At 41.3% G+C, this 14,750-nt stretch overlaps 1 protein-coding gene across 50 annotated transcripts in view; it reads left to right on the forward strand.

The window, feature by feature from the left end:
• The window catches only part of ANK2 (ankyrin 2), a 559,252-nt gene that overhangs the window by 324,048 nt on the left and 220,454 nt on the right, over positions 1 to 14,750 (forward strand). For all 50 annotated transcript variants that reach the window (XM_043545376.1, XM_043545385.1, XM_043545350.1 and 47 more), the window contains exon 2: positions 11,524 to 11,625. In XM_043545376.1, coding sequence (XP_043401311.1) covers positions 11,524 to 11,625 — 102 coding nt within the window. The remainder of the gene's footprint in view (positions 1 to 11,523; positions 11,626 to 14,750) is intronic.

Raw genomic sequence — 14,750 nt, forward strand, 5'->3', positions numbered from 1 at the left:
GTAGACTGGATGGCTTTGGTAATTTAATAGGAAGCCTGTCACCCTGTAACTGAAAAGTGAATCCACAAAATCTATAGGATTCAGACATAAAACTGAATTTTTATTCTAAACTCACTTGATCATGCCCAGCATTCCACCGGGTTCTAAGACAGGGTGGTCCTTCACCATATGTGCTGCAGTTGATAAATACAGGAAGGTGGATTGAGTAGAGAGTTTCACTTTTAACTATGACTTTCCTGGCTGTAACATTTTTAGAATGTCATTTTGATAAGAAGAAGCATTAATAGAAAGCTAAGTAAGAAAATAGGAATCTGAACAGAGCATATGAGACCCAAAAGGAAGACTGCTAACTATTAAAATACAGGATTACTTTCAACAGTAGTGTATAGCTCAATTACTATAGTCCCTAAATTATATGTGGTTTAACAAGTGTTACATGCAGGCAAAAATTCTGGCATTGGTACTAGTCCTCAAGCAAGAGGTTGAAATCACAGCCAGTGTCAGCCATTCTTTAGCAAATATTATTTCTCTAAAATGTTTTCCTCTTCGTCTTCCTGTGTCTAATATCTTAAGAATTACAGTAGATACTGATAAAAGTAAATTTGTATTTAACCAGTCACACTGGTTGCCACTACTGTAGTTAAGGTTATGTCAGGAGTTTCATAATACATTTATACATGTTCATTGCTTTTGGAACACGTCTTCATTCTGGCTGAAATTCTTCAAGTTCAGTCACAAGCAAAAAGTGACTTTAAAAAAAATCTAACTTTTTTATATAGAAAGATTGGAGCAAGATCACATCAATTGTTTTTGCACTATTTGACACTGGGTGAAAAACACTTTTCCCATTTAAAGTAAATTTTAAGATTTTTTTTAACTCATACATAACTCAAAACCAACTCAACATTGCACTATGACCCTTTTTTTGTCTGAGTAAATAACAAAAACAAAACTATGAGATTTTAAAAGTTGGTTTTGCACATTTTGGCAGTAACTTGTTAGCATCAGAGCTAACATCATCAGTTACATGTTATGTTAATTGGGACTATGGAGAGAGTTTTCAATATAACAAGCTTCCTTTGCAGACAGTTTTCAATACAGAAAAAGATTCTGAACTGAAATCTTTATCATCCTGCATAGCTTATAAATTTTCCAAGAATGAATCTTTTTTCTATAAGAGCAGAAAAAACATCATGAAATATTATTGGTATTGTTTGAGAAATAGTATGTGTTCATGAAATTTTACTACACTGTCGTTCATATATATGGGGACAGAGGTAAAGTTATATTTTACATTTCTAGACTTCTGAACACAACTATTTCTGAAGCACACAGGGCACAAAATGAGACAGTTTGTGCTCCAAAGAGCTTGCAGTCTAAAAAGAGAAATAGAAGTTGGAATACAACGGGGAAAGCAGGAAAGAAATGTGTCTTTAGTAGAGACTTGTTTGAGGATTGAAAGGTGTCTTGGCAAATTGGTATGGAAGAGGGTTGACATAGAAGAAACGAGATCAATGGATCTTCAAAACTGGGATAATTGTTAAATGATTAACCTTATTGTTATGTTAAAGAATTTTTTTTTGTATTTTAATGAAATAATAAAGTGGAAGTCACCAAAATATAGGAAGCAGATTTATTCAAAAGTAGTACAAGGAGTGTTTCTATTTACAGAATACACGATACCAAAGCATAATGCACAAAACTGAAATATCTGTTAGTATTACTATTACATTGCAAATAAAGAGGAGAATTAAACAATACTATCCCAATTTCCCAGTTTTCTAGCACCACAATTTTACTGGAAGGTCTTTTGTAGTGAAGACCTGGTTTGTGATCAGCACTTGGGAAATGTACCGCAGAACTGTATGGTAAACAATACTGGTTCTATCACAGTTGCTGTAAAAAATGCACATTTCTTCCAGGGGCCAATGAAACATTACAGTAACTACCTGTGATAGGGTGTATTCCCCACACTGGCCCTAAAAGGGTAAATTAGGACAGGCAGGGCTAATTAACCAATTAAGCAGCAAGTAGGGGAGAGATATAGGCTGCAAGGAGGCCACTAATTAGAAGCAAGCTCAGCTGGACAGGAATGGGAGGGGCCTGTATAAAGCCCAGGAGCGGAGAGCAAATGAGAAGGAATCTACAGTCACTTCCTGAGAGGAGGGAGAGTAGGTTGGCAAACCCAAAGAGGGAGGGGAGCCAGTTATGTAGGAAGAAGCTGAGGGAAACAGCAGCAAGGGCTAAGACAGTACAGGCCTTGGCTGCATGTTATAGGGTCCGTGGGCTGGAATCCAGTGCAGAGGGTGGTCCTGGGTTCTCCTACTAGCCACTGGATAGTTACACAAGTGACACAGGGCATTGGAGAAGTCAGCCGGACAGCTGGTCTGGGAGGACTGCAGTTTCCCCCGAAGGGGTGGAATTTAGTGACCTGGCCAGAGGGCCACACCACAGACCAGAAGCTGCAGCTCGGAGAGCGAGAGAGGCTGTACGCTGAGAGAAGATGATGGGTAGAGAGACTGCCGAGAAGGGTGCAGCACCTGGCGGAGCTAATTCCCAGAACAGCCAGGAGGAGGTGCTATGAGCGGTAAGGGAACCCCAACACACTACCACTGTATTTTTCACCTCAGCAGAGACCTCTCAAAATAATACATGTTAGAAGAAAAACATGTTGATGCACCAAGCTTGTCAGTTTGTTACTTTCTACTGTAAAATATCAGTTGAATATTATTTAATGGTTAAGTTCTACACAAGAAATGCAGCATGGCATCATTCATTTTCATAACATGGGATGACTTATAGCTCCCATGGTCTTATGTTTCCTTTTAATGGCTATAACTGTGCCTAATTCTTAATGGCCAAAATCTCTGATTTGCATGTGCAAATACAGTTTGAGTGTGTGCAAATGAAAGTTTGGGGGCACCTAAAGTTGGGTGTCCATAAATACAAGCTTCTAATATTGGCAGCCCTAGACTTTGCTGGTAAATGCTTAAGGCACCTAGTTTTCTTCTTTTCTAGAGGTGGCCTTGATTTTTGTTGGTGGTACATTTTCTTTTATAGAGAGAGTGGAAACTTGACTGTGGTCTGTGAATTTCTACCATCTATTAGAGAGCTCAGAAGGATGTGCATAGGAATGGAAAGTGCATTTGGTAACAAACAGTACAATAAATTCTCTGTTTTTTTTTTTTATCATTTTTCCCCCCGCCCAAAAAAGTCACAGTGACAGGTGGTAACATCATGTAGTCAACCAAAAGTTGAAGAATCAGCTGGACTAATATTCTCAACTGCTGTGCCATTGAGAGGTGTCATGAGTTCTAACGAATATCTGCCCATAGGGAAACAAAATACTTCCCCAAGGATTATTCAAGCGATGGAGAAAGCCTGCAATAACCAGAAACCATGGTTTCACAGAACCTCAAACTACAGAAAACCCTGAGATTGATGAGTAGTAATAAAATTTTCAGAGAGTAGATCTGAATTTATGAGAATACCAGTTGGTAAATTATATAGACAGTAGTATTGGTAAAAACTTGCTTCTTTAGACCTTGACAGTTACAAGGAAGGAATAAAGATCTTGCCTTAAAAAACTGCAGAGTTGGCAGAGCAAGCTGGCACAGTAAATTACACACATTAGTATTCTGACTTAAGTGCGACCTGTTAGGTTGTCCAGGCTTTGAAATGTAGTACTGCATCTTTGAAAAGCTCATGAAAGTGGAATATTTCATTGGTATTTGTGAGTTTATAATTAAGAAATACATAACAATATACTCCATGTTCTGTATTACTATCATGTCTAGTATCAGTGTAACAGGGTGGCTCACCGCTTAAGGGCTGGAGGGTTAGGCAAGCCTGATTACAGAATGAGCCATACCTGGGAGAGACCAGGTGACTGCAGGCTCCTACTGCTCTAGGGCAATGGAGACAGCTAGGACTGAGCAGGCTCCAGTAGAGAGTCCTGGGAGTTAGGACAGCCAGATAGGGCCCACTAAAGCAGGAAGGGCCCCATGCAGCAAGGCCTGGGAGGAGGATGAGAAACTTTTGTTTGTGTGGACTTTTGGATGGACTTGAAAACTTTATTTAATTAAGCACAACCCAAAAAATGATGGGAATGGACCAAAGAGTTTTCTGAGTTTCTTGAACAGCTCAAGAGAGGAAAGTGAGTTAGGCTGCCTGTAGCATAACCCTAAGCCACATGGGAGGTGGCTGGACCTCTATAAGCAGCTTTCGCTGAATTGCTGCTTTGGATCTTTGTCCCTTGGATGTTGTTGTGAGATATATGTTTCAAATGGATTTAAATGAAGAGAATCATTGCTTGCTTCTCCTCCTTTTCTATAATGAAAAATATATTGGCCTACACAAGGGGTGGGCAAACTTTTTCGCCTGAGGGCCATATCGGGGTTCTGAAACTGTATGGAGGGCTGGGTAGGGAAGGCTGTGCCTCCCCAACCCCTAACCTCCCCTTCCCAACCCCCCCACTCCTTGTCCCCTGACCACCCCCTCCTGGGACCCCCGCTGCTAACCGCCTCCCGGGATCCTACCCCCTATCCAACCCTCCCCGTCCCCTGACAGGCCCCCCTCTAAAGCCCTTTTCAGAATGTGGCCCTGCATTAAGGCAGAGGACTCAGGAGGAGCAGGGGCAACTGTGCAGCCAGAGAGAAGCAGCAGTTTCCCCTTCAAAGCACCACTTCTCTCCAGCCGTCTGTGTGGCCATCTGGTGCTCCTGCTGAGTCCTCCGGTTGTGCTCCCGCCACCTGCACTGCCCGCCTGCTCCCAGAGGCTGCAGGTGAGCCTCCATCCCTGCTCTCCCCTGCCCCTGCAGTGCAGCCCCCTCTCGTGCTGGCGGCGCGGTGTGCTGAGGCTGTGGGGGAGGGAGGATAGTGAGGGAGGGGCTGGGGGCTAGCCTCCCGAGCTGGGAGCTCAGGGACCAGGCAGGACGGTCCCGTGGGCCGTAGTTTGCCCATCTCTGGCCTACACCAACAATATGCTCTGTTCTGTTTTCTGAGTGTACTGAGTATAATGCACCTGAACACTATAACGGGGTGTGTGTGTGTGGGGGGGTGTCTGTTTCTGATCATGTTCAAAGACCCATAAAGAGAAAAAAGGAAAAATAAACTTGGATAATATATTGTGGAAAAAAAGTCCAACCAATTAATATAGAATTACACTTCAGAACCCAGGGGAGCTCTTAAAGCATCATTATGGTTCTTATCAATGCAATAAATGCCAAAGATGTCCATGAAGGATAAGTCATTTATTTTACAAAGCTACTGAAACTTTATTTGACTTTGAGATTCTGCTCATGCTCTTCAGTTGCTTTCCCCAATACCGGAGAACCAGATTCCATAAGCACTCTCAGGCCCTACTTCCCAATGAGGCAAGTGATGCAGGAGCCATGGGTTGGGGACTTGAGTCTCCTCCCATTCTATGGAAGGGGGAAACCTGGCAGCAGCAGAGTTACTTTCACGAAAGCAGTAGACTGATGACGTCGTCTAGCTTTTATTGCTGTAGGGAGATCAGGGTGGATTTGATTTAAATCACTAGTCAGGAAGACTTGATTTAATCATGGATTTCTACATAAGTGCATTCTTGTTGGTTGTTATAACCTTAATACATATTCTTCACAACTCAGAGACAGATGAGATAGATGAGACCCAAAGTGGGTCTCTTTTATGGCCTGCTGCCATTATAGGATTTCCCTTCTAGTGAGAGAATGGTATGGTAGATCTCAAATCAGTGAAGGCTACACTCAGAAAGACCTCAAGACTTCTGGAATATGCTGCTCAAACAGTTTCACTTTTGTTTCTACTGCCTGTCCCTCCCTTCTCACATTATCTCCAGACTTCTTCTCCTTGTCCAGATCTATTCCGCCCCCAACAATCTTCTATTCATTGAACTTTTTGAAACTTTTCACTTTTAGAGAGAGGTAAGGGATTGACTCTGTGTTCACAAATTTGCAGAGAGAAAATAGGGTTGAGGTCTGTTATTTCTCACCTCTATATATTATTTATTTTTATTTAAAAACATTTTTTGCTGTTAACAATCATGTTATCTCTGGTGACAAATCCACATTTGAGAACTGCAAAACTAAGCATCTCTGATGGTATCTTCTAGACTGAGCACTGAGTCCCATTGGGTAGAGAGAAAGATTAACCTAAATAATCTATACAGAAGCCCCTGGAATCCCATAAGATTGGGTCCCTAATCCACAAACTGTTGGAACTCATTTATAAAACTTTTCTTAAATATTACATGAATATATTGTCTCTTTGAGCTACAATGTATCTTAATTAAAACTATCTTTAGATGAATTTTTTTTTATTTAAATCGGATTTTTTTGAGGAAAAAAACCTATTTCAGGGTAGGCAGCAGGGATATTTGCTAATTTTACAAAGAAAAACAGGTGTTTTTTAAAAGAAATTAATAAAAAAAGTTAAAAAAATAGTCAATGATTTTCTATATAGAATAGGGAAAGAAAATTCAGTTTTATGTAAGAAAATTGAAAACAGAAAAACGTAAAAGACAAAACAAATAAAAGTCACAGGCAGTTTGTTATCTTCTAACAGACATGTGTCTTTCAGTGGCCTGAGCAGTTTGTCCCTGGCCCTGCAGTCAGACCTCCGTGGCAAAAGGGTCTGCCAGTGTGGATCCACTTGCAGGACCCCAGCCTATGTGTATGTTGTATCTGTTTTCCCCCCACATCTGTTTTTTCCTTTTTATATTGTAAGCTCTTTGAGCCAAGGAATGTGTTTGTTTTCCTGAGAGAGCATGAAGCCTGATCCTATTTGAGGTCTTTGGGTGCTACGGTAACACAAATAATTAACTAATTTGTCTTGTGTAGATTAAACCAGGTCTGCTTCCGGTAATTAACTTGACTTTGGATATTCTGGACCAAATTCACCCACAATGTAACTCCACTGAAGTCCACAAGATGAAGTTGGCCCATTATTTCAAAGTTTTGATTGGAATTATATTTTTATTGATACTCTGGAAAACTCTTATTAAAAGAAAAAACTAATTTTGATTCTAATGGGATTCTAGAAAATCTAGTGACCATACTTTGTTGATGGAACTAGCCAGAATTTCATCATTTTCCTCCATTATAAGTGATTAAAAGTGATTCTTTCCCCTATTTAGCAGAAATGTGTTCTCACTCTGTCAAGTTACTGTGAAGCCATATCAATTTCCTTCTGAGCAGATACTCTGCTCTACCTGTTTTTTTAAAAAAGGGAGGAGGGTTTGAAAAGGAGAGAATATCAGGGATTTCATTTGAGCTCAATGGGCTTTCACATCAGTGACTTGTAAAGCGCTGAATGGATTGTAATCAACGTACGATATGGTTCCGTGGCAAATTTCATCTGTTTGTGTTTGTGCGTTGACACTATAGGCAGCAGTCACATGCATCTGCACTCACAACCTGTACTATCGTGCTGTTCCATACTTGGCAGAGCCAGTGATAGAGAAGATGTTTAATAACATGAGAGGGAGTACCATAAAGAGAAGGAGAAATAATATACGTGCAGTGCGTGTGGCAGTGAGGAAGAGGTGAGAGGGGGGAAATTAAGATTAGGCTGGGGTTTTCAAAGGGCCTGAGAGATTTATGCCTCAAACTCTCATTGAATTACAGTGGAATTTGAGCAACTGCTTCTATTAGGTTCCTTTGAAAATTTCAGCCCTAATATTTATAGCTGAAGTACATATTTTCCAGAGAGAGAAGTTTTTGTGGTTCTTTCCACGTCACTCAGGGCCAAAAACTATAGTGGCAAACAGTTGGTGGATGGAGATTTTATCTGGCTTGCTATTGTGCAAGCAAAACAAACTGCAGTTGATCCTTTTAACTTTCAAACTAAAATACGTTCACTACCCTTTGACTAATGATTTCACACTGTGCTTTCACAAGTATGTCCTACAAGGTGTAGAAACTTTTGGTCTGCTTGATCTCCCACTTGACTGGCCAGCCCAGCTTTTCAACTGGTACAGAGAGTACATTAAGCACTGGTTCGTCCTTCAATTCAAATTCAGCGGTAGTACCTGCTCCTTTTCTCTCTGCTGAGGTTTTGATATAAATCCCCTTGATATAATAAATTCTAAACATGTCCCATCACAACCTCTTCTTTTACCATCTCTCTGTAATAAGAGCAGGTCTGTCCCAAAGTGCAGGTGTCACCCTTTAAAATATTTATGCACTGCAATCAAATCTTTCCTATTCTTTTTTTTTAAAGGCTAAATATGTTCAGCTCTTGAAGTTTTGCCTCATGGTGGAGACCTTTGTAAGGATCTGTAGCCTTTCTCTCTCTGCTTGAATCCATACATATATTTTTTTCTTAGAGTTCTGACACAAATATAAACCTAAATGTTAGCACTTGTAAAACTTTAATTTAGATTTGTAACATAGAAACCCAACACCCCTATTCCAACATCTGGGCAGCTTTGACAATTGTTTAAAATCACAAGTAAGCACAAACCAACAGCAAGCAAGCAAACTTTTCATTAAAAAGAAAAAATAGGAAAAAAAAAAACACCAAACACCTCACCCTTTCTAAGAAATTGCTCCTCAGCCAACCTCCTAATCTTCAGAATCTCTCCTACAAAGCTCAACCCTGTAGTATGACCTGAAGGTCAACACATCTAGGATATTTGAGAGCAAGTGGGTGGGGAGCAAATTCAGAAGCCAAGTGATGCTGGCAGGACATTCTCAATGGCCATCTTTTAAACTCTTCTACACTGGGGGAGGGGGCTTCAGCATGAGCACCTCTCCTGCTTTTAACTCCAGCAGTATCACATGAAGAGATGCAGTCATTCAAGGAGGCAGGTACCACACCAGTTAGGGTTTTGTGTTTAAATCAACACTTTAAACTCCATCCAGGAACCCCAGGCAGACCTGTCAGTGCAGATCACAGAGCACTAGTCTAATATACTCATGGGATACCTTTCTTAGCAAGTGAACTGTTCTCCACCAGGTTTGGTATCTGAAGGAACTTAAAAATGTATCACTAAGCAGAATGCATTGCAAATTCAAAATGTCACCCTGCCTGTGGCTAAAAGCTGATTTTTCCAAAAATAATTGGGAATCTAACATTATCTTTTAATATAGTTGTCTGGCTGGAAGAAAGGCAAATAAATGTTGAATTTCTGTGTCCTTAATAAAAGAGCATTAATTGAATTGTGTGTCCTTGCCCATGTGTTTACCACTTACACATTTTTGAAACTATGAAAGCAACTGATTGTAGCCTTGGGACTGTTAATTCCCATAGACATGTAAAAAGTGTCAACAAACAAAAATTGACATAACCATAATGAGTAAATTCCTTTCCCAAATCTCCCATTGACTTAATTAGGGCCAGTATTTCACCAAAAGTGCTTTAATTTCTGGCTTTGTCAATGCTTCTACTTCAAGACAGTTGATTTTTTTCAAGGTCAATTAAAAATTACAGTATAATTTTGCTGTGTGCACACACGTGTAATATAGGAGATGCTGCACTGCTCAAGATCTCCTTTGATATGGACCAACGGTTGTCAAACTTTTTTCATTTCTGGACCCCTAAAAAATTTCAAATGCAGGTGTGGATCCATTTGGAAATCTTAGACATAGTCTGCGGACCTCCAGAGGTCCACGGACCACAGGTTGAAAATCACTGTTTTTGGTAACAATAACGTTTTGTGGACCCCTTTCACATAGTCTGCCGATCCCCAGGGTTCCACTGATAATAGGTTGAAAACCACTGATACAGTTTCAAGCATGTGGCAGAGACTGCTGCTATGTCATGCTTCATCCAATGCCTGATTGGCTCATGCCTCAGGCTCTGTAAATCCAAATTCCTATGCTACCTTTCTTCTCCACCCTGCTGTGTGTAAGAAAAATCGTCTGTTTTCTTAACACTATAAAAGACGTGGAAAATGTACTGAAATTTGCTGAAAGGAATTTGGAGGGAAATTTTTTGTCTTGGCATGAAATACAGTTGCAAAAAGAATATTTCTAATGATATCCATCTGCTGTAGATTAAAATACGTAGGAACCAGTGATGTAAATTGATCTCCTATGGAGGGATGAAGAACAGTGGTGGTTGAAATAAATGGATCAATGTGATTAGTATTATTAAGCTGCACAAAAGCTGGCTTTGAGTATTGTGGGGCCTTCAGGAGAATGGGCTTCACAGTCTTGCTCCTAGCAGAGAGATGGGAGTAAATGGAAAATGTGTTTAATGTAAGTGTGAGATATTTCAGCAAAACTTTAAGTAGCAGACCATTCTTATGCCTATTCTGCATCACTATGATCCCAATAATTTCCTCCTGTGCTAGAAAGAATGTTACCAGTCAAAAACATACTAGTAGATTTGTTTTTTATTTAGCCTTTCCCTTCAAATTGCATTTTCTGTTCTGCCTGCAGAAAGTATAAAATAGCAAGAATTACTCTCTCTTTCGTTAGGTCCCCAAATCTTCATACATGACCATAATCATACTGATTTAACCCTGCTGCTATAGCACTCCTTTCTTCTCTCTCTGCTGACAGCTGTATTAATTGGCAATTGACTTAACTGCAGGCTCACATATGTGCATCATTGTGTTTGTGTCTGTTGGCCAATCTGAATTCTGTGCTCTAATTAAAGACAAAGGGAGCTGGGCTAAAAGCATTTCATACTCCCTTGGGTTTCTGGCAATAAACCTGTTGGACTTTAAATGTGAATATATGAGCAAAAACAGCATAGGAGGGGAATGATGATGGTTTCAACATTATCTTGGATATAGATGCTTCACCTGAGTACTTCATCCCCTTTGGGTCTGTGGCCCAAGGTTAAACCTACCTGCAGCACTGTTTTCTTGGGAAACATGTTAGGGCTGTCTGCCGTGCCACATTTACACACTCTGTTGTTAATTGTTCATGTGTTCAAGCTGTTTTAGTCATGCTCATCTCCGCTGATTACGGATGTCTGCTGGGGCCTTCTCTCATTCAAATATTTTTACTAGCTGTTTTGAGTGAGTGAGTGTTAGCCAGGCACGGTCAAATAAGAGCCCAAACTCTAGTGAGATTTATTTCTCAATAATGGAAACAACAGCAGAAGAGATGATTGGTTGCTTATGACCCAGGTGAAATGTTAGTAAACTACCTTAGAGTCATCAGAGGTTCCTGCTGAAATGTTAGTAAACTATCCTATATGGACACATATATAGATAGAGGGATTCTGTGACTGGCAAGTTGGTTGTACTTAGCTAGACTTTGTTCCTTTCAGTACTATTGTTAATGCTAACTAGCAGGATTTTTACTCTCTTCCTTCAGGCTAACTAATTTTTTACCTTTGGCAATTGTTGCAATATTTTGCTCAGTCTGAGACGTCGATAGGTCCTTTGTGCCAATTTTGTACTGTTTGGGGTGTATAGGAATCAATGAAGGTAAAATGTATGGACAGTTTTCTTTGCACCATATTGTTACAGCTGCAGCATACAATGTGGATACCTATTATTGTATCAGTGCTGTATTCTCTTTAAAGCAGTAATCTGAATTTTGTTTTTTTCCTCCTCTTGTCACAGTCTGACAGCAATGCAAGCTTCCTTCGAGCTGCCAGAGCTGGCAATCTGGACAAAGTAGTGGAATATCTGAAGGGTGGAATAGACATCAACACATGTAATCAGGTAAGAGAGACTGCATGGGCATGTGTTTGCTGTACACAAGTATTGTATGTAACAGATAAGGACCCTGCAAATAGGAAAACCTTACATGGCTTTATGGCTTAGATCAATTTAAGACCTTCACAGTCAAGTTCTGAGTCAGTTTGGGCTACATTTTCAGCCCTGGCCTTTTACTTGGAGCATCCACTTTGGCACAGATGACTATGCCCACAGCACATATTTAATAGAACATCTCTATTGTAAGCAAACAAGCCTTTCTGAGCCCCTTATTCCTGGCAGTACCACAATTCAAACCACACTAAAAAAGTACTTTCTAGCTAAATAAATTGGCTTTGGGTGTGAAAAAAATAAGTTATAATTTAATGTAAACCTTGGATTCCCAGTCACACTAGCTGGGAAGAGTTTGTTCCTGGGCAGTTCTTTCTCATGGATGAGTGCTTTGCAGCTGGCTTACTACTTTTTTCTTCCAGCTCCTCCTCTCCTGTCCTATCTATTGTGGTAGCAGAGTGTAGTGAGGTTCAGCTTCCCAGCTTTAACAGTCACCTATGCAAGCTACCACCCCACCGATATCTGTCCACTAGTTATCCCAATCCTCCTCTTCACACTGCTACTCATGCACTCACTCTTTTTCAAACAAATAAGAGGAACTGATATTTTTCATATTATATGCAGTGGTGTTTAAGGCATGTCTGTCCTAGGATATTAGAGACACAAGGTGGGAGAGGTCTTCAGGACCTGAAGAATTCTGTGAAAGCTCAAAAGCTTGTATCTCTCATCAGCCAAAGTCGAGATTTACCTCTCTCCCACCTTGTCTCTCATTTTTCATATTCTCGTTCCAGCAACCTTGTGTGACTTACAGTGCTTTGCTGCTGTAGCTCACAGCATGAGACACTTAGCCACCTACAAACATGCAGGTCATGCAAACATGCAGCCAGTATTTATTTATTGTTATTTATTTGTACTGCAGTAGCATCCTCATGACTCAACTGGGGATCATAATTCCATTGCACTAGGGATTGTACACACTTAAAATGCAAAGACAGTTTCTGCCCCAAAGAGCTTGCAGTTTTAGTATGTGATAAGACACAATTTGGGAGAGGGGCACAAAGTAATAATGAGACGACTATAATGAATGTAAAAAGCAACATTCACAGCACACCAAGTGCCTAGCCATTGTTAAGTGTTATGTGGGCATCTTTACAGAGAGCTCGTCACATGCAGAAGAGAAGAAAGTGTGAAGGTGCTTGTGTGAAACTTTGATTAAAGAGCAATAAAGGCTGGTAACACTAGCAGAGCCAATGAGGAGGTTGATGGCTCTAGGCCATATAAGAGAGAGGCCGTAATATGGTTTTAAAAGTGAAAAGAAGTAATTTGTCCATGATGCAGTGGAGAATGAGGAACCAGTAGAGGAATGCAATTCAGTTGAAGCAACAAGCCAGGAAGATGATTTCTGCAGCAGAGTTTTGAATAGATTTAAGGACTGTGGGCTATAAAACTATTTTTGTGAGCTAAATAAATAAGATAGAGGAGGAGATCTGAGAGAGTGAATGTTTGTTTTACATGCATTAATACCATAATTAATAACTCTTTGGGGCAGGAACTGTCGTTTTGGTCTGTGTTTGTACCGAACCTATGACTAGCCTCCTAGGTGTGACAGTAATTCAAATAAATAATAATTAATGTAATTATTATTATTATTATTAGTCAAGATTTTTAGCAAATTTGGTATTTTGACACACATTCCAGGAGAAATGAACCTTGCCAAATTGCAATATATTGTGTTTGTTTATTAAGTACACAGAAATAAACATAAAGATCTGCATGAATCTAATTTACTAATAAGCACCCCAATTTGAGTCCGCATTTTCTTTTTTATATCAAGTTTTTTTTTATATCTAGTTTCCCATGATGTTTCCCTATGATGATCTAATTACATTACTGCAATTTGATTGCTCAGGAGGTGTGGCAAGTAAACATGAAAGAAGATAGAAACAATGTGTTTGTACAATTCACAGCTGTTGTATAAATGCCTAAACTAAATAGATACAATAACTAAAAAATAAAGCTATATAATTCTGCTGTTAGGGGAATAACATGTTGGTACCAAACTGTGAAGTTGGCAGGGGACTTTTTTACTTTTATGGTGATTCTGCTATGTCCCTAAACCCCCCCTGTGCACATCTTGCTTTGAATTGCCGTGAAGTAAATTTTCCCTATAAGCATTTAACTCCTAGAGCAGAGGTGGGCAAACCACAGCCCACGGGCTACATCCGGCCCGTGGGACTATCCTGCCTGGCCCCTGAGCTCCCGGCCCTGGGGGCTAGCCCCTGGCCCCCTCCCCCGTAGCCTCAGTGTGCTGTGCCCGCCTGTGCAGGAGGGGGCTGCACTGCGGGGGCAGGGGAGAGCAGGGAGGGAGGCTCACCTGCAGCCTCAGGGGAGCCAGGCGGGTGGCGGGAGCACGGCGAACGTGGGTGGAGGGCTCGGGAGGAGCACCGGGTGGCCACGCAGCTGGCTGGAGAGAAGCGACGCTTTGAAGGGGAAACTGCAGCTTCTCTCCAGCTGCGCGGCTACCTCTGCTCCTCCTGAGTCCTCCGCCCATGTTTGCAGGGCCACATTCTGAAAGGGGCTTTAGAGGGGGGCTTGGATAGGGGGTGGGGTTCCAGGGGGCCAGTCAGGGGGCGAGAGTGTGGATAGGGGTCAGGGAGCAGGGGGGATTGGATAGGGGGTGGGGTCCTGTGGGCCGTTAGGGGCAGGGGGTCCCAGGAGGGGGTGGTCAGGGAACAAGGAGTGGGGGGGTTGGATGGGTAGGGGGTTCTGAGGGGGGCAGTCAGAGGGCAGGAAGTGGGAGGGGGCAGATAGGGTTAGGGTTTGGGGAGGCACAGCCTTCCCTACCCAGCCCTTCATACAGTTTTGGAACCCCGATGTGGCCCTCAGGCCAAAAAGTTTGCCCACCCCGTCCTAGAGAGTCAGGTGGAGGATCTGTGGATGTTTTCCGTAAGCAGGGCATTGAGAATCCACTCAGGCAAAAGAAAGGCAATTTATAAGTAGGTTGGGACAGCTACAAAATTAGCCCATCTCTCACCAGGCCACATAGGTGAAAGATGGATATTGAATCTTTATTTCTCAAT

The sequence above is a fragment of the Chelonia mydas genome, chromosome 4, assembly GCF_015237465.2.
Source record: "Chelonia mydas isolate rCheMyd1 chromosome 4, rCheMyd1.pri.v2, whole genome shotgun sequence".
In the NCBI taxonomy this organism is placed as follows: Eukaryota; Metazoa; Chordata; order Testudines; family Cheloniidae; genus Chelonia; species Chelonia mydas.